We start from the raw sequence: 20,966 nt of genomic DNA on the forward strand, positions 1-20,966 counted from the left end.
ATTATGTCCTTCAGGGACATAATTCTTTGATAGCTTTATCCAGTTCCTCCTGTGGTCATAGGTTTTATTTGTTTTTTTTCCTCACAATTTGAGTGGATTGTCACTATTTATTTTTTCTTACAAAATAGTCTGTCTGCATCATTGAATTATAAAAATTTTATTAGCTTTCAGGGCACCTGGGTGGCTCAGTTGGTTAAGTGTCCGAGTCTTGATTTCAGCTCAGGTCATGATCTCACAGTTGTGAAATCATGAAATCGAGCCCCATGTGGGGCTCCATGCTGAGTGTGGAGCCTGCTTAAGATCTCTCTCCCTCTTCCTCTGCCCCTCTCCCGCTCACATGCTCACTCTCTCTTTCTCTCTCTCTCTCTCTCAAAAAAACCAAAACAAAACAAAAAAAAAAAACAAAAACAAAATCTATTAACTTAGCAAATACTGTCTATTAAAAGAAATGTTCTCATCTGGGGTTATCTCACTTTTCTGATCCCTAATTTTGTATATTCTCTTTCAAGACCAAAACTTACTGTTTTTTTTCTTGCTTTTTCTTGAAGAAATAGCTCATGGATTTGTTAATCAATTTTGTATTTCTTATGTTTGAACTTTTTTTACACATGGAAACATTTTTATCTTGCCAATTATACAAGTGTAATAGACTTTTTTTTTCTCTGTATGCCTTTTGAAAAGATTTTCAGACTTGCTGACAAGATTTATTCCTGACCATAGCACTGATTCAAATAAAATCTAGAGGAATTACATTATGAGGACTTATACTCTCAGGTAGTAAAAGAATGTATAGTTATTAAATACAGGCATACTTTGGAGATACTACAGGTTTAGTTCTAGACCACCAATAAAACAAATATCAGAGTAAAGCTAATTGGAGCCTGGGTGGCTCAGTTGGTTAAGTGTCCAATTTCAGCTCAGGTCATTCCCTGCGTCAGGCTCTGTGCTGACAGCTCAGAGCCTAGAGCCTGCTTCGGATTCTGTGTCTCCCTCTTCTCTCTGCCCTTCCCTGTTCTCACTCTGTTTCTCTCTCAAAAAAATAAATATTAAAAAAATGTAATAAAAAAAGAATAAAGCTAATCAAGTGAATTTTTTTGTTTCCCAGTGTATGTAAAAGTTAAAGTTGTATAAAAGTTATGTTTACACTGTTTTCTATTAAGTGGATAATAGTATTGTGTCTAAAAAATATATGTAACTTAATTAAAAATATTGTATTGCTAAAAATTGCTAACCATCATCTGAGCTTTCAGCAAGTCCTAATCAGTGATCACAGATCACCATAACAAATATAATAATAATGAAAAGGTCTGAAATAATTGTGAGGCTTACCAAAATGTGACACAGAGACATGAAGGGAGCAGATGCTGTTGGAAAAATGTAACCAATAAATGTGCTCAATGCAGGGTTGCCACAAATTTGTAAAAACTCCTATCTGTTCACAGTAAAGTGAAGCACAATAAAGCAAGGTGTGCCTGTATTCATATTAAGAAATAGCTGCAGAAAGCTAGAAACTCATGGTGCATGGGTGACTCAGTCGATTAAACGTCTGACTATTGATTTCTGCTGAAGTCGTGGTTCCAGGCTGTGGGACCAAGCCCCACATCAGGCTCTGTGCTGAACGTGGAGCCTGCTTGGGATTCACGCTCTCTATCCCTCTCCCCCTCTCTCTGGCTCACATGCCCTCTATCTCTCTCTCTCAAATTAAAAAGATAAAGAAAGAAAGAAAGAAGAAATCTAGAAACTCATGTCTTCTACAAGAAAAAGCTGCCAGGATGAGAAGGAATGAAGTATGCCCCAAAGACCCATCCAGGAGCATTCACAGGCAGATAGAGAACCATTACAGTCTGGGAGAGAGGAGTACCTTGATGAAAGCCATACAGGCTCTATTTCTAGATTATAAAAACTTTGTCCTTTAGTTATGAGACTCTTGCAGAACTTATTTACAAGTCAATAATTTTCTGATTAAAATAATGGTATAAATTTTCTAAAACAAGAGCTATGGGGTTTTCAAAATGAAATAGTTTTGTTCTGTGAATTTCTTAGTGTGCTGTTTGCTTTTGTTTCCATCTAAAGTTACTAATCACTAATTGCCACTCCTGCACTGTCCTCATTTCCGATCTTTGGTTTCAGGTTTCCTGAGGAGTCTTGAAACACTTGATAGCTACAAGAAACATTTTTGTTGTTGTTCATTTTTGAAAAAACAACAACTGTATTGTTAAATTTTATTTTATTGTCATAAAAACACTTAACATATCTATTCTTTTAAGATGTGAAGTGTACAATGTGGTATTGTTAGCTACATGTAGGGATGATGTTGTATAGTGATGTTGTGTAGTAGATCTCTTGAACTTAATCATCTTACATGATTGAGACTTCATGCATTTTTTTAAGTTTATTAATTTATTTTGAGAGAGAGAGAAAGAGTAGGGGAGGGGCAGAGAGAAAGGGAGAGAGAGAGAGAATCCCAAGGAGGCTCTATGCTGTCAGTGCAGAACCCAACATGGGGCTCAACCTCACCAACTGTGAGATCATGACCTGAGTCGAAATCAAGAGTCAGACGCCTAACTGACTGAGCCACCCAGGTGCCCCAAGACTTGATACATTTGATTAATATCTCCAATTTCCCTCTCCTTGCAGCCTCTGACAACCACCATTCTATTCTGATTCTATGAGTTTGACTATCTTAAACTTTGTTTTTAGAGTAGCTTCAGGTTCCTGGCAAAATCGAACAGGAAGTACAGACACTTGCAGTATACCTCTGCCCCACACATGCAACCTCCCCAACTACTGACATCCCATACCACAATAATACATTTATTACAGTCAATGAGCCTATAGTCACATATCATCATTCAAAGTCTATAGTTTACATTAGGGTTCAACTTGGTGTTGTACATTTGGAGGTTGTAACAAATGTGTAATGACATATCCCTACCATTTGTAGTGTCAGGTAGAATAGTTTCACTGCCCTAAAAATCCTCTGTGCTCTGCCTGTTCATCCTTCCATCCCTGCTAACCTCTGGCAACCACTAATTTTTTTACTGTCTCCATAGTTTTGCCTTTTCTAAGGTGTAATATAGCTGTGATCACACAGTATGTAGTCCTTTCAGATTGGATTCTTTCACTCAGTAACATTAAGTTCCACTGAGTAATACTAAGTTTCCTCTATGTCCTTTCATGGTTAGGTGGCTCATTTCATTTTAGGCTAAGTAACATCCCATTGTTTGGTTGTACCACAGTTTGTGTATGCATTTACCTACTGGAGGACATGTTCATTGTTTCCAGCTTTGAACAATTATGAATAAAGCTACTATAAATATTTGTGAACAGGTTTTTGTGTGGACTTAGATTTTCTACTCATTTGGCTGAATATCAAGGAGTGCGATTGCCAGATGGCATGGTAAGAGTATATTTAGTTTTCTAAGAAAGCGCCAAACTGTCTCCCAATGAGGCTGAACCCTTTTGTGTTCCTGCCAGCATTGAGAGTTCCCATTGTTTCACGTCCTCACCAGTATTTGGCATCGTACATATTTTGGGTTTTGGCCATTGTAATATGTGTATAGTGGTATCTCATTGTTTTAATGTACAATTCCCCAATAACATATGATGTTCAGCCTTTTTTCACATACTTCTCATCTGTATACCTTCTTTGAAGAGGTTCAGGTCTCTTGCCCTTTTTCAAATTGGGTTATTTTCTCATTGTTGAGAAATGTTAAGAGTCCTTTGTAGCAATCCCTATCAAAATAACACCAGCATTCTTCACAGAGCTAGAGCAAAAACAGTCCTAACATTTGTATAGAACCAGAAAAGACCCCGAATAGCCAAAGCAATCTTGAAAAAGAAAACCAAAGCAGGAGGCATCACAATCCCAGACTTCAAGCTGTATTACAAAGCTGTAATCATCAAGACAGTATGGCACTGGCACAAGAAAAGACACTCAGATCAACGGAACAGAATAGAGAACGAACCCAGAAATGAACCCAAAATATATGGCCAACTAATCTTTGACAAAGCAGGAAAGAATATCCAATGGAATAAAGACAGTCTCTTCAGCAAATGGTGCTGGGAAAACTAGACAGCGACATGCAGAAAAATGAACTTGGACCACTTTCTTACACCGTACATAAAAATAAACTCAAAATGGATGAAAGACCTAAATGTAAGACAGGAAGCCATCAAAATCCTTGAGGAGAAAGCAGGAAAAAACCTCTTTGACTTTGGCTGCAGCAACTTCTTATTCAACATGTCTCCAGAGGCAAGGGAAACAAAAGCAAAAATGAACTATTGGGACCTCATCAGAATGAAAATCTTCTACACAGTGAAGGAAACAATCAGCAAAACTAAAAGGCAACCAACAGAATAGGAGAAGATACTTTCAAATGACATATCAGATAAAGGGTTAGTATCCAAAATCTATAAAGAACTTATCAAACTCAACACCCCAAAAACAATCCAGTGAAGAAATGGGCAAAAGACATGAATAGACACTGTTCTAAAGAAGACAGCCAGATGGCCAACCAACACATGAAAAAATGCTCAACATCATTCATCATCAGGAAAATACAAATCAAAACCACAATGAGATACCACCTCACACCTGTCAGAATGGCTAACATTAACTACTCAGGCAACAACAGATGTTGACAAGGATGCAGACAAAGAGGATCTCTTTTGCACTGATGAGGGGAATGCAAGTTGGTGCAGCCACTCTAGAATACCATATGGAGGTTCCTCAAAAAAATAAAAATAGAACTACCCTACAACCCAGCAATTGCACTAGTAGGTGTCTATCCAAGGGATGCAGGTATGCTGTTTCAAAGGGGCACATTCACCCCAATGTTTATAGCCACGCTATCAACAATAGCCAAAGTATGGAAAGAGCCCAGATATCCATCGATGGATGAAGATGTGGTGTATATACATATATATACAATGGAGTATTACTTGGCAATCAAAAAGAATGAAATCTTGCCATTTGCAACTATGTGGATGGAACTAGAGGGTATTATGCTAAGCAAAATTAGAGAAAGACAAATATGATATGACTTCATTCATATGAGGGATTTAAGATACAAAGCAGATGAACATAAGGGAAGGGAAGCAAAAGTAATATAGAAACAGGGAAGGGGACAAAACATAAGAAACTTTAAAAGAGTTTCTTAGAGAAACAGAGGGTTGCTGGAGGGGTGCTGGGATAAATGGGTAAGGGGTGTTAAGGAATCTACTCCTGAAACCATTGTTGCATTATATGCTAACTGACTTGGATATAAATTAAAAAATAAATTAATTAAGAAAATCCTTTGTGTATTTTATACAGTAGTCTTTTATCAGATGTGTCTTTTGCAAATATTTTCTCCCAGTCTGTAGCTTCTCTTGTCATTCTCTTAATACTGTCATAGGCAGAGCAGAAGTTTTTAATTTGAATAAAGTGTAACTTATCAGTTATTTCTTTAGTGGATTGTACCTTTGAGGTGGTATCTAAGAAGTCTTCACCACCACCACCACTCCCCCCCCCCCCCACCCCAGGTCACTTATGTTTTCTTCTGCCATCTTGTAGGAATTTGATAGCTTCACATTATACATGTAGCTCTATGAGCCATTATGAGTTCATTTTTGTGAAGGGTATAAGTCTATGTCTAGATTCCTTTTTTATCATGTGGATATCCACTTATTATAGCACCATCTGTAGACCAGACTCTTTATTTCCCATTGTATTACTTTCAAAGATCAGTTAACTGTATTTATGTGGCTCTATTTCTGGGCTCACTGCTGTGTGTTCTATTGATCACCAGGACCACGCTGGAACCAGCTGAACATCAGCCTGCAGCCTCCCCATTTCCCCTTGGGCTCCTGGCTTGCTTGCCCAGACCCCTTGGCCTTTCTGTGGCCTTTTTCCATCCCGCGCTCCCTCTTAGGTACAGGTCTTGGCTCCCTCTCACGTCCTTACCAACCAGTCCAGCCAAGTCTTGCTTCAGGATCTACCCTTCTAAGGAGGCAGCAGAAAGGTGTAAATTGCACAAATTTTTCTTTTCTAGAATAATTTGTTAAAAAGTCCCCTGTCAGAAACATCTATCTTTAGTTGGGAGAAAATCCCAGATTGCACATTGGGTACTCTGGGCCTCTTACCTCTGGTTTGGGCTGCTTCTCCAGAAGGAGAGGCCAGGATGAAGGAATGGGGGATCCTCAGTAGTCCTGGAAGAACATGGGGATGTCAGCATGGCCTGCCCCCACACACTTTGCTAGGCTTCTTGTCCGGAGGCAAGTTACTCAAATCCTTGGGACTTGCTTTGTGCTCTGTGAAAATGGGGCTAATATTGGACAGATTGAGGTAACATGAAGTCCAGCAGATTGGTCAGATTTATTAATGATTACTTATATTGTACTTTCTGTCTTTTAGATTTTGTGTTACTTTCCTTTTTTTTTATTTTGAAATAATTATAGATTCATAGAAATTGTACTGAAATGTACAATGGTGTCCACTGTTCCCATCCACCAGCCTTCTTCAATTTGATGTAACATAACACAACCATAGTACAAAATCAGCCTAAGGAGATTGCCATCGATGCAATCCAAGAGCTTATTCAGATTCCACCAGTTAAAAATACACTCGTGTGTGTGTGTAGGGGTGTGTGTGTGTGTGTGTGTAATGCTGTCCAGTCTCATTACATGTGTAGCTTTGTGGAACCACTGTCACATCAAGGTACTAATCTGTACCCCCACCCACCCAACCAGGCTCCTTTGCACTACCCTTTATTGCCACCCTCACCCTCTCCCTCCCCTCCCTAAACCCAGGCAACCACTAGTCTTGTCTCCATCTCTATCACTTTGTCATTTCAAGAACATTTTTATAAATGAACTTACAAAATGTCACCTTTTGGGATTGATTGACTTTTTAAGCTCAGTATAATTCCCAGGTTCATCCAAGTTGTTGCACAATCAATAGTTCGTTCCTTTTTATGGCTATGTAGTATTCCATGGCCAGTATGGACAGTTTGTTTATCCATTCACTTCTTGAAAGACATCTGAGTTGGGGCTATTATGAATAGAGCTGCTATAAACATACATGTACAAGTTCCTGCATGAAATTAAGTCTTCATTTCTTTGGAATAAATGCCCAAGAATGTAACTGATGGGCTATATCCTTTTTTTAAATTTTATTTTATTTGAGAGAGTGAGAGAGAGCATGAGTGGGGAAGAGAGGCAAGGGGTGGGGGGAATCCCAAGCAGGCTCCATGCTCAGTGCCAAGCTGGATGCGTGGCTCAATCCCATGACACTGGGATCACAACCTGAGATGAAATCAAGAGTCAGACACTTAGCTGACTGAGCCACTCAGGCTCCCCTGATGGGCTATATCCTAAGTCTCTTCATTATATTCGTTTCTACAGCTCCTTTCTATTTCTTGACAAGTGCTTCTGGTTATCTGTTTATGGTACTGATAATATGAGTAACCTCTAAAGACATGTATACTGAATCATTGTTCAAGCTATGGCAAAAATTTTTCCTCTTCATGAGGATGGGTGCAGCATAGAGAAAGGTGGACCTCCGTGATTACACCAGGTCACGTGCAGGTGCTAAATGAAGGTGATGCTTTCTTCAGCTGTGTGGGAAATGTTCATTCTTGTCAGTAATCAAGAACAAGGAATGCTTCTAGCAAGGGTAAGTACATTAATAGCAATACTACCAGCAATAAGTAAGGGTTGCAACTAAAGGAATTTCTGAGAAAATTAACAAAATTGTCACAAGAAGTAGGTAATAATTACTTAAGTAAAGAGATGAAGTAAATTATATCTTTTCCCCATTGTTTATATCATCCTTATTTCTTCTTGATAAATTCTTTTAACTTTATAAGGAACAGTTTCCATCTTATATAAACTATTCCAAAATATGAGGAAGATGAAAAGCCACCATCTATGAAGAAGAACCACCCTGAAATAGCACAGAAAATACAATGTTGATTTTACTAATGAATAGGAATACTTTTTTAGGTGAACTGATATATCAAAACAGCAGTCTGCTAGTGTCCTGGGCAATATTGTTGGGCTTCTTTCACTCAGTATAATTATTTTGAGATTCATCCATGGTTGCATGTTATCAATAGTTAGCTCCTTTTATTGTGTGTGTAGTGTTCCATTCTAAGAACAAACTATGGTTTGTTTATCCATTCACCCGTTGATAGACATTTGCATTATTTCAGTGGTTGTTTTGAGTAAAACTTCTGTGAATGTTTTTTTTATCAAGTCTTTGTGTGGGCATATGCTTTCCTTTCACTGAGGACATAAAATTATGAGCTACTTGAATACCTTACAGTTGAGCAGATTTATGCAGGCTCTGGAGGCTGAGTGAACAAATTGTGTGAGGGACATAGGAATCGCCAATGTGGCTGAAGCAGAGGACACAAGCGTGAGCTTTGCATCTGGTGTTTGATGGCTGTGCATTTGATTGCAGGCTATTTTCTTTGTTATGGGCTCTCCATTTTCTCTCAGAATGAAGTCTGAATTCTTCTTGGCCTCTTTGGACCTCTCACATTGTGCCCAACCTTCCTTTTCAGGGTCCTTAACTATGCCCACTATGTTCTTTCCTTTAATGAGAATAAGAAGATGGTGATAACAGCTTAGCTATATTGTGGACCTGGGACTCAGGTATGCAATCTACATGTATTATTGTGTAATCCTTCCAGGAGCCTCATGAAGGAGGTACCATTTTTATGCCTTTTGTGCAGGGAGGAAACCACAGTTCAGAGATGTTAAATAATTTGTCCAAGATTGCACAGCTATTAAGTGCTAGGTTGGATGTTGGACTAGATCATCTGACTTTAGAGCCAGCACCTTTAACCACAATGTTGTACACCCGTCATCACTGAAAGGACAGATTGTGAATGGAATTTAAGACGCCATTTAAACTGTTCTTCCATATGATCTAGTTAATTCCAATATTCCTAACTTAAGTGTTTCCTCCCAGTGGCCCAGTGGCAGCCCAGACTGGGTTGGATCACCTTGCACCAGGTGCCTGTCTCAGATCTCTGTGTCTGTCCAGCTGAGCTGGGAGTGCAGCATGGATATAGATGCCCTCCTTTGCTGCCCTTAGTATCTACTGCCCAAAGAGTGCTAGGTACTCAGTAATAGCATTGATTAAACCAGTTGAATGAGTGAATGAATTTTATTATCAGATATGCATGTTTGTCATCAGCTTTATTGAGATATTATTTACACATACAGATGTGTAACCACAATCAAGATAAAATTATTTCAATCACTCTAAAAGTTCCCTGGGCCCCTTGCAATCTCCCTCTACCTTCCAGCTACCACTGTTCTGTTTTTCTGTCCCTATAGTTATGCCTCTTCTAGAATTGTTTTAAAGTTTATTTATTGAGAGGGAGAGAAAGTGAGTACTAGTGGGGGAGGGGGAGGGGCAGAGAAGAGGGAGAGAGAATCCCAAGCAGGCTTCACACTGCCAGTGCAGAGCCCAATGCAGGGCTCGAACCCATGAACCACAAGATTATGACCTGAGCCAAAATCAAGAGTTGGATGCTTATTGAGCCACTCAGGCACCCCTAGAATGTTTTTTTAAGCAATCTCTATACCCAGCATGGGGCTTGAACTCATGACCCCTACTAGATCAAGAGTCCCACACTGTTCTGACTGAGCCAGCTAGGTACCTCTCCCTTCTAGAATTTTAGACAAATGGAATTATACAGAATGTAGTCTTTTGTGTCTGTCTTATTTAATTTAGCAGAATGCTTTTGAGATGCATCTGTGTTACTGCATGTGTCAGCAGTTCCAGGTATATATTTAAAACCACCTTACATAGTTATTTTGGTAACAGTCCAGAGATAAACAGCCCCACTAAGGTTTGGACTTGGTTTGTAAGAACAGCAGTTCCCAAGGGTGCTCTGCAAGATCCTTTAAGAATGTCCACAAGCTGGACTTCAGGTTTGGCACTTGCTAAGGATCTGATGTCTGTGCTGTATTCTGATCCCAGGACAAGCATAGGAAATCATCAGGACCTTTCTTTGGCTTTCCGGAGAAAATACCCTCCCCATCTCTCTGCAATAGAGTTCTAAGCTCAGATTGAAAGACTGTCTAAAATGATTATTTTAACAAAAGCAGGTGGGAGGCTAGTCTTCTTACTGGCAAAATTCTTGTGTGGAAAGCTACGTGTGGATTTTAGTTAGTGATTTTGATAAAGCTGTTAATAAACAGCAAAATTGCACCTGCTGTCTTTTTTTTTTTTTTTTCAACGTTTTTTATTTATTTTTTGGGACAGAGAGAGACAGAGCATGAACAGGGGAGGGGCAGAGAGAGAGGGAGACACAGAATCAGAAACAGGCTCCAGGCTCCGAGCCATCAGCCCAGAGCCTGACGCGGGGCTCGAACTCACGGACCGCGAGATCGTGACCTGGCTGAAGTCGGACGCTTAACCGACTGCGCCACCCAGGCGCCTCTGCACCTGCTGTCTTTGACCTGTTAACTGCTGTTCTCTTACAGGAGAAAGGGCCTGTGGTTCCGACTGAGGAAGATTCTTCTCTGTGTTCTGGGGTTGTATGTTGCCATTCCATTTCTCATCAAACTATGTCCTGGAATACAGGCCAAACTGATTTTCTTGAATTTTGGTAAGTACCACGTGCCCACTTTGCCTTTAATTTTAGTAAGGGTTCATTTGCATGATGATTTATATATTTGCATATCTACCACCCAGATCGAGAAATAGAAACATTTCTATTACCCAGAAAGTTCCCTGTGCCCCTTCCCAGTCACAGGCTGCTATAGTGACTGAATTACTCTCCAGGGCTGGTATCTGTGTACACAGGTGACTTCTGCACGGGCAGAGGTCTTTCTTTAGCTGAAGTGGATGAAAGTGTTAACAATGTGGAGAGTCTTCTGAAGCTGTTGTGTTGGAGATGCTTTGCCCCTTGTGCAGTCTAGGAGGTTAACTGTCCTTGGAAAAGATGACCACTTAAAGATGACCACCTTAAAAAAATAATTAGGACTTTTTCTGGAAAAAAAAAAAACACAAAAATTAGCCTGACATGCTTTGGTTTCTATGGAATTATATGCTGACTTTATGGGTGCTGTGTAGTCTCCTTGAGTTAACTTGGATCTTGCGTGGTTTTTATTCATGCTGTGTATTTACTTTTGTGCAAGTGGGAGGAGAAAGGTCCAGAAGTATCAAGTTTAGGAAACAGAAGGCAGAGGGCTCCCAAGTACATAATCCTGGGAATAATCCTCTCCAGGAGCATCATTTTACACCTAGAAGATGAGGCTAGGAAGGAAGAGGTTGGGTCTGTGGGTGTTAGAATTTGAGGATAGAACTTGGTGCTTGGTACACAGCAGGTGCTCTGTAAGTGCTGGCCTTCAGCTCAGGTGTAGGTGGCACAAACCAGTCAAGGCAGGCTCTGTGCATGCTTTTAGCTATGTTGGTTTGCAAAGAGTGGGTTTAAACCATGTGTGTTTGGGAGGAGAGGCTGAGAAGCTGGGGCTGATGTCGTGGGAGGAGGCAGCAGGGTTGCTGGTAGAGTGGAGGGAGGAGGAAGCTCATGAAGATGAGGAGGAGGACAGGCAGGAGGCGTTGAGATGGCTCTTGTGTGACTGTGGCCTGAGACAAGTTCAGAGAGTGGGGTGGCACTGGGGGCAGGTGTGTCAGGACTCCAGAACTGTCGTCTATAGTAGCTCTGCAGGTGCCTGGGCGTACGAGTTCAGGGTTGTTAAGCCTATAATGGATTTAATCGCAGGAACTTGGAAGTCACTGCTAAAAGGGCATTTCTGCTCTAAAGAGGAACAGTAGGAGGAGGAAGAGAAATAGTAAGGTCAATGTTTAATACTTTGTAAATCTAAAGTAAGTTTTTTACTTGGTATCTTAAAATAAGTGTAAAATACTTGTATGCCAAGAGGCATTTGATTTTTCTAACAAACTTAGCTGAGTTTCTAGGAATTTATCTTGTCTAAGTTTTTGCCAGTGTGAGAAACACAAACTTAAAAAGAACTAACAACATAGTAAAATCAAGGGAGCTTTGATTTTTCTGACTTTAACTCTTAAATGTCCACAGTTGGTCCAGCACAGAAGAGAGTTTGAGTTTACATGTAAACATGAAGTTATAGGGCTGCATATTCCCTGATGGCAGATCTTAGGATTGAATGGCTTTTCCAACTCTGTAAGCCTCTGGGTGCTTTGGGCAGGTGCCTTTGCCACATGGTGGGGTCCCAGCAAATAATTTGAATTGAATTGATTTTCTTTAAATCAGTTATTTGGGCTGTTTTAGATACAGCCCACAAATGTTGCTTGGTTGGTTTCCTAATGAAATAGCAGGATGTTCCACAGGAACAGAACTTTGGGGTTCTCGTAGGCCAGTCCTCTGCACCTCCACAAGGAGATGCTGGTCTCTTACCCTTTCCTTCCACATGTCTGCTGCATGGTAGTGAGGTCACCTCCTCTGTGGGATTGTGGGGGTCTCGAGTGTAGCCCTGCAGTGTTTTGGAAGTTTCACCCCACAGTGCTGGAGGGCTAGCATGTTGGAGTAGCACCTCCATTTTTGTCTCCTCGAAATGTGAATCATGATCCTGTGGATTTCAATTTGGACACTAAAGGAAATCTAACAGTCTTTTGGGCCTCAGAACCTGATTAAAGAATATATATATATTTTTTAATTTTTATTTTAGAGAGAGAGTGAGCATGTGAGTGGGGAGAGGGGCAGAGGGAGAGAGAGTGAATCTTAAGCAGCCTCCATGATCTGCACAGAGCCTTGACACAGAGCTCCATCCCATGACCCTGAGATCATGACCTAAGCCGAAATTAGAGTTGGACACTCAACCGACTGAGCCACCCAGGCACCTCAAGAATATATTCTTAACTTCACACCAAATCTATCTGAAATCAAATTCATAAATCAGATAAATAAGCTTTAGAAAAAGCTTAGCTCCTATGGTTTCAGGCATTATTCTACTTTGAATATATTTCATAAGCAAAAAATATATGATCATTCCAAAAACAAAATTAACTGCAAAGCCCTGAATGGTAGTAAAGAAGAAAAAGAAAATCATTCTGAGAAAATTGTTAACTTCGTTGCTTATATATTTCCTGCTGGTCTCTTTTGTCTGAGTCTCTACACATAAATATAAATATATGTGCTTTTCATACTCAGGTTCAAAAGTATGATTCCATCTCAGTGGTTGGGTGATACCCGGTATTTGTGGTCTTGAAGTCTAGATAACTTTTTTGTTGTTAAACTGAAGTATAGTTGGCATATAGTATTACATTAGTTTCAGGTGTATAACACAGAGCTTCAACAATTATATGCATTACTCGGGCTCCTCACAATAAATGTAGTTACCATCTGTCAGTATACTAATTTGCTACAATATTATAGACTGTATTCCCTGTGCTGTACTTTTTATCTTCATGATATATGTATTTAACTAGAAGTTTGTACCTCTTCATCCCCTTCCCCTATTTTGCCCTCTGGCAACCACCAGTTTGTTCTCTGTATTTGTGGGTCTGGTTTTAGTTTTTTTGTTTGTTTGTTCTTTTGTTTTGTAGATTCCATTTGTTTTATAGATTCCACGTGTAAGTGAAATCATATGGTATCTCTCTTTCTCTGTCTGATTTATTTCACTTAGCATATACCATCTGTGTTGTCTCAAAATGGCAAGATCTCATCATTTTTTATGGCTGTGTAATGAAATCTAGCTATCTTCTCTGCAGTTCTTTTCCCCTCAGATCTAGAACTATCTCTTGGTGAAAGGAATGTTTCAGTTCAGAGGCCTGCACAGAACTGCTCCTCTGCACATTACCTTGGGCCTTTTTTTGGAAATAGGTTAGATATATAAATTATATATTTGTTTTTAAAGCAGAAGGCAGCCAACTTGCTTTAACATTCTCTGGGACAATAATTCTTAAGCTTCCTCTTTTTCCTTCCTCTTAGCAGTCCCTGTTAACCCTTGATAGCTGTCTTTCTTTTAAATTTTTTTTTATTTGAGTGTAGTTGACAAACAATGTTACATTAGTTTCAGGTATACAGCATAGTGACTGGATAAGTTTAAAAATTAGGCTGTGCTTACCACGAGTATATCATAAACATGATTACAGTATTATTGACTATTCCTTATGCTGTGCCTTTCATCCCTGTGACTAACTTACTGCAGAACTGGAATCCTGTACCTCCCACTCCCCTTCTCCTATTTTGCCCATCGTCCCCCCCTCCCTGCTCCCCCGCCAACACTTCTCTCTGGCAACCATCAGTTTGTTCTCTGTGTTTGTAGGTCTGATTCTGCTTTTTGCTTGTTTATTCATTTGTTTTTGTTTTTGTTTTAGATTCCACATATGAATGGAATCATATGGTATTTGTCTTTCTCTGATTATTTCACTTGGCATAATACACTGTAGATCTATCCATGTTGTCACAATGGGAAGCTATGGCCCTTTTTTTTTATGACTGAGTAATAGGTGTGTGTGTATGTGTGTCACACACACGCTACATTGTCCTTATTCATTCGTCTATCTGTGGACACTTGAGCTGCTTCCATAATCTGGCAATTGTAAATAATGCTGTAATAAACATGGGAATGCATATATTTTTTTGAATTAATGGTTTTGTATTTTGGGGGTAAATATCCACACAGTATAATCATAGGATAGTTCTATTTTTAATTTTTTGGGGAACCTCCATACTATTTTCCTTTCTTACCCCTTTTCTTATTAGGGAAGCCCCTACAGCCCACATCATGTAGTTAAAATTTGATAAAACCCAGGACCCTCTGGCCCTCCCCTTGTTAGCACCTTGTTAGCACTCTTCCAGTGCATCAGTGACTGGGATGAAAGGTAGCCCCAATATTTAAAATGTCAGGCAGTGAAAAATGTCCATTATGGCTAAGCAACCGTAGCCTCTCACCCTATCACATATTTTCCAGATGGGCTAAAGAAGGGATAATAGATGAGGTTGTTTTCTGTTCATTTATGTACTCACTGGTTATTCACTGAGCACCATTTGTGCGGGATCATGAGCATTGGTAGGTGGTTGCTGATAAGTGACAGTGTGGCCAGGGGGCAGATAATGCAAAATGGGAAGGAAGGGTTGAAGCAGCTGGTTGGGCCCTGCCGGCCTGTGGACACAGCGGCCTGTGTTTTGGGTTCCTGGGCTGTGCAGTTAAGCTGTATGTGAGGGCGAACTTACATCCATAGCCATGAGGAGCTCAGTCACTGTCCCTGTCCCTGTCCCAGACTCCTCACTCCTGCCCCTGCCACACCCTTGTGCACTGCCAATGGGCCCTGTGCTGTGCCCTGACTCAACCCTATGGAAGAAGCAGGATCTCTGAGGGTCATATGGCCAAGGGATGTGATCACACAGGAGGTCAAAGGGTCCTGGTACTCATTTGTTCCTGGACACGAGGAGTGAGGTGTGTTCTGGCCTGGGCAGATCCCACAACCCTCCTCCTTGCACCACTTGACCTGGCCCTTTGTGGAGTTTCTGCTGACTCAGACCAGTAGTTCCCAGTGGTTCCTCTGGCCACTTACTGTCTCTGGAGCTCTCTGACACCCCGGACTGACCAGGGACCTTCATTCCAGAGAGGTTTACAGGTGGCATTTGCTGGACTTGGTGCATTCACTGCCTCCTTTTTCATGGATATTTCTAAAACAGAAATAAAGGTGAACTGGAAGATAAGTTTTGTGGAATGAGGTCCTCCTGGAGTAGAATTTGGCTTCTCAGTTCCTAGATTTCTCAGGCCTAGAAGCTTTTGGGATTAGCTGCTAATCCTCATTAAACACTTTTCACAGGTAGGGGGTCCTCTCAGAGCACTGGGGAAGTTTGTAAGTAGCTTAGCCGCCTTCTCTTCCGACACAGAACCAGCCTGAGGTCTGAGAGCTGAGCCAGTGGAAGCCAAGTGCCCTCAGTCCTTGATGACACCCACTTTCTGCTTGGCGTGGGAGGGGGAGGGTGGGTAATTCCAGCCTCAGGAGTGGAATTAAGACAGACTGGGTGTGGAATGGACAGTGGGCACCAGGTTCCAGCTTTCAGAGTTTTATTGAGGAAGTCATTTCACTTCACAGTTGTCAGATGATGAACTGGCCCAATAAGCTGCAGCCTTCAGTTTCCACAACATGGAACAAAGTCCCAGAATGGAGATTGAAGGAGTGGGTACCTGTGTCTGAAATAGCACAAGAAAGAGAGGTCCTTTCCAAGGGCCTTCTGGTAGGGAGGCTTCTCTGAGTCCCATTGCCAGAGTAAGATCTGAGCTCCAGAGCATGGCCACATTCATCCTTGGGCGCAGATGTAACAAATAACCACAAACTGGCTGGCTTAAAACAACAGAATTTTATTCTCTCCCAGTTCTAGAGCCTGGAAGCCTGAAATCAATATGTCACAGGCCTATGCTCCCTGAGACTCTGGGCACAGTCCTTCTGTGCCTCCTCCTAGCCTTTGGTGGTGGCTGGTAGTCCGTGGTGTTCCTCGGCTTGTAGCTGCCTCTGTGGTCATGCGGCTGCCTCCTCCTGGTGTCTTTACACTGTCTTCCTCTGTCCTTGTCTGTGTCAGTGTCCCAATTTTCCTTTTTGATGAGGACACCACTTACACTGGATCAGGGTCCACCTCATGATCTCACTTTAGCTTAATTATCTCTGTAAAGACCCTATTTCCAAATAAAGTCACATTCTGATGGGCTGGGGGTTGGGACTTCAGTGTATCTCTTTGGGGGGGCACTAATCAACTCCTAGAAAGGACAGTAGGGCCAGTCTGTATCAGAGCCATTTCCCTTCTTCCTTCCCATCTGATTAGCTAAGAGTGTGGGCTATGGAGCCAGACTGCCTGGGTGCAAGTCTCAGTTCTGTGATATGTGAGCTGGTGACTTAACAAGAGCCATAAAATGGAAGTGGTGGTATGCACATCACAGGAAGCACTACAGGAGGGTATGCACAGTGCAGGGCTGGCATGGTGGGAACACCAGGAAGTGTGATGCTACCTCCTTTGATGGGCATTCTTCTTTTGAGAGAAAGGAATGATTAAAGTTGAAAAAATTTAGGCTGCTTCTTAGGGAAGAGATGGGTTAAGAAACTGGAGGTACAGGCAGCAGCCTTGGTGAGTGGATTTGTCTCCTTGCATGGTGTGAAATTCTCAGGGCATTTCTGGGGAAGGAGCTTGTGTGTACCCCCATGTCCTCCCGAGGGGGTATTTCATTTCTTCAGCAAATGTGTAGTGAGCTGCAGTGGGCATTTGAAGAAGTGAGAGCTAGATGTGCAGGTATGTGGCAGGAGAGCACTCAGGTTGTGAGGACAGCAAGTGCAAAGGCCCTGAGGTGGAAGATCAATGGTTGTGGCTCACAAATGGGATGATAACAGGAGATGAGCATGTTTGACTTTTGTACCATGTGGATATATGCAGTTATGTGATGAAACTACTCTCTTCACCAAAGAAAACTGTACAGAGGTATGTGACTCCCTTATGCAAGGTGGGATTGGCTAGTCAGTACCATCCTGCTCTTTGTTGCTACCCCTTTTGGGAGTTGCCATTTTATAAAGTAAGTTGCACCTTAAGGTTTTGGGTTTTTTTTAAGTGTTTCAATTTTTAACTAAATATATCTTTAAAAATTGTGTTCGCCACAAGAAGTAAAATACAACAGTATATAAAGGAAAAATTAAATATCCCCTATCTGCCCTGTGCATGTGCTCATGTGCACACACACACACTCTTCACTAACAGCCTGGTCTGTGTCTTCCTGTATTTCTTTACAAGGCACATGTGGGTGGTGGTGGTGTGATGTTGCTTGCTTGTTTTTACAATAGCAGTGTAGGACTGTGCAGTATACATGTCATCTCTCTCCTTCCCTGCTCTTCTGCCTGTAGTTCGTGGACATTCCTCCAGGTCAGTGGGTCTTGACTGGTCTCCAGCTAAAGGCTCCCAGATTTTCCTTAGTGTGGGTGCCCCACAGAATCCTGTCCTCTTGGCAGGCGACCTATAAAATCTAGGGCTCCTGCTGTACAGTTCCACTCAGCGTCACTCAACTCTGGATGGACTCTGTGGATTCCCTGCGCCCATACCTTATCTTCCACTGGCCTGTCGGCATGAAGTGACGGATTTAGAAACTTTGGGACCCCACTTGACTGACTCATACCCACAATCACTTGGTCACTGAGTGCTGTGGCCCCAGCTCCAGAACACGCCATCTGCCTGTCACTTTTCCCACAGTCCCTTCCACCAGCACCCTGACTCCAGCCTTCAGTTGCGGCTTAGCCAGGCCTGGCTGGCCTCCCCATCTCCAGCCTCTCTCAGGGCCACAATGTCCCTGAGGCTCTTCGGGGATCTTGCGTTCCCTCACTTGTATCTTCTCACCTTGAACAACCATCAGAGGACCATCACTACTCAGACCTCGTCTTTGCTGGAGGATGTGCAGGTGTGCTTGCAGTATTCCAGCACCCTCTCTCTCAGCTCTGCATCTGAGGCTGGAGGGCCCTGTGCACCTGGCATTCTTGCTTTGGAAAAGACTTTGCGCTTCTTAAGAGCTTTGCCTCTGCTGTATGTGTGTGCACGTGTGTGCGTGTGTGTCCATCTGCCCCCACTAATCCTGGTTTCCATCTCTTTGTCCCCCCACAGTGAGGGTTCCCTATTTCATTGACTTGAAAAAACCGCAGGATCAAGGTTTGAATCACACGTGTAATTACTACCTCCAGCCAGAGGAAGACGTGACCATTGGAGTCTGGTGAGTGCTGGGCAGTGTGGCCAATGTCGTCCAAGACGATTGTGCATCCATTTTTATCTTCACCCTCCCCTGTTTCCAAAGCAGAGATCTTGGCTAAATTTGATCCTAATGGATGGAACACGATGAGATGGCACCAAATTCTGTTCTGAGATTTTCAAATAGCGAAGGCTTTGTGAACCAGGCTGTTTGTTGCAGAGAACTTTATTTCCAGGGGGAAAAAGGAGAGTATGAGTATGGAATCATGAGCACAGGTTCGAAATGCACCCTTTCTTCTCAGAGAAGGGAGCATCTAAACATTGGAGATAGCTGGATTTCTTTCATGTGCAGCACTCCCAGCAGTTGATAATGGTGGTGTTTGCTATCTTCCTCATATTTACTTTTTTGAGCCACAAATTTAAATTGGATGTAAGCTCTGTGACTTCTCTGTGACTCCTTGGAATCTATTTTCATGTTTTTTTTGCTGTGGAAAAGTGGGTGTTTCTGAACAACTAAATTAAAATTGACTAATTTTCTGTGGTGTTTTCCTTTTTCTCTCAGAAGCAGCTCAGCATCACTGCCCCTTTATGTGGCTGGGTTTCCCTTTCAGTAGCCATAATGTCTCTCTCTGCTGTCACAGAAAACTGCTGTGTATGTGAGATGCTTCTAAACAAAATGCTGTGGGTGGCTTCCCAGTGTGGGCTGTGGGGAAGTTCAGGCATTTCTAATGGTCCTGGGTAAAGAATATAAAATAGGAAGGGAGATTATTGTTCTAGGAGTTGATGCTGGCACTAGTCTTTTGTTATTGCTGGTTTAATTTAATCTTGCATTTGCTGACCAATGTGTATGCATGGGACACTTTGCTCTTCTGTCTTCAGTCAGAAGCTTGGCGTGTTTTGCTCAGAGCTCTTTGGTGAGGAAATTAGTCAGCCCTCCTGCTGGTTAGTGTGGTCTGTGCTTTGAGACACAGGGAGTTAGTGGGGACCTCTTCCTCAGGTAGGGCAGTTATATAGCGGGAGGGGTGTTTGTGGTGCTGATAGGCTGAAAGCTCTCACAGCAGTCACACAAGAAGGTTGTACTTAGTGACAACAATGGTGAGACCAAGGGTAGTGACAGCCAGGCTGTGTGCTGCTGGGCCCCTGCTGCCTGCCCACGTCTGCACCCTGTGTTTTCATGAGGACTGTGTGGGCCCTCGGGTGGCAGTAAGCTTGTTCTCAGTTGCTTGTCTATGGGCATAAACTCTCTACCTGGCAGAGGGCAGGAGAGCCCTGGGAAAATAGGGTCCCTCCCCTCTGACTGTGAACTTCCCTGGCCTTTAGGAGCCTGCGGTTTGGAGTAGGCTGCTTCCCAGAAGTGAATCAGCTTCAAGCACCTTTATTTTTTGTATTTAATTTTGTTTTAGTTTATTTAGAGAGAGACAGACACAGCATGAGTGGGGGAGGGGCAGAGAGAGTGGGGGTAGAGAGAGAATCCCAAGCAGGCTCCATGCTGCCAGTGCAGAGTCCAATGTAGGGCTCAAACTCATGGAACTGTGAGATCATGACCTGAGCCAAAACCAAGAGTCGGACGCGTAACCAACTGAGCCATCCAGGTGTTCTCCAGCACCTTTAAAATGTGCCTTTCCATCCCATGGATTTGTAATTGCCAGAGAGTGATAATTATGGTCAGAATCACCCAAAATGCAAGCCTCTGGAATGAACCAAAGAAATGTTAGAAATTAAATACTAAAACTTAAGAGCTAGAAAATTTTAAAAAATGGCCATTTAATACTTTCAAACATTCTTGCTAATAAATGTATGTTTTACAGACCCTCCTCTGTGATTAAAAGTATTTGTTGTGGACTGACTTCAGATTAACCGGAGCATCTTCCTAGAGGACAGTTCTGGCCAGAGAGACCGAGCCCACCTGCCTGGCCAGGTGTGGGATGAGTCAGGCTTATTGCCAGTTCATCCACACAGCATGTCAGCCTGCAGCATCTCCTCCTACAGAGATGGGTCTGCTCCCAGATGCCTTGTGAGCAGGCCCTTGAATGTGTTGTGCATTAGAAAGGGTGCTTTAAGGATGGCCAGGCTTCTAGTCCAGCTCATAAAGATCAGTGTTGCTGAATTAGTACCCATGATAGCATGAACTATCTTAAGTACAATGTGAGTTAAATTGTGTACAGTTTAAAAATATAGGTATGTATGAACATTAAAAAAAATTTTTTTTTAAATATAGGTATGTATAAGAGAAAATGATGTTACTTGGCTAGTATTTATTAAGTGCTCATTCTGTGTAAGGCCCAGGTGAAGGCCTGGTGACTGAGCCAG

General features: G+C 42.0%; 1 protein-coding gene across 2 annotated transcripts in view; it reads left to right on the plus strand.

The window, feature by feature from the left end:
• ABHD12 (abhydrolase domain containing 12, lysophospholipase) overlaps positions 1 to 20,966 on the plus strand; it is an 84,952-nt gene that overhangs the window by 46,536 nt on the left and 17,450 nt on the right. For both annotated transcript variants that reach the window (XM_060610529.3, XM_060610535.2), the window contains exons 2-3: positions 10,486 to 10,610; positions 18,576 to 18,681. In XM_060610529.3, coding sequence (XP_060466512.1) covers positions 10,486 to 10,610; positions 18,576 to 18,681 — 231 coding nt within the window. The remainder of the gene's footprint in view (positions 1 to 10,485; positions 10,611 to 18,575; positions 18,682 to 20,966) is intronic.

This window comes from Panthera onca, chromosome A3 (genome assembly GCF_046562875.1).
Source record: "Panthera onca isolate mPanOnc1 chromosome A3, mPanOnc1 haplotype 2, whole genome shotgun sequence".
Taxonomy (NCBI): domain Eukaryota; kingdom Metazoa; phylum Chordata; class Mammalia; order Carnivora; family Felidae; genus Panthera; species Panthera onca.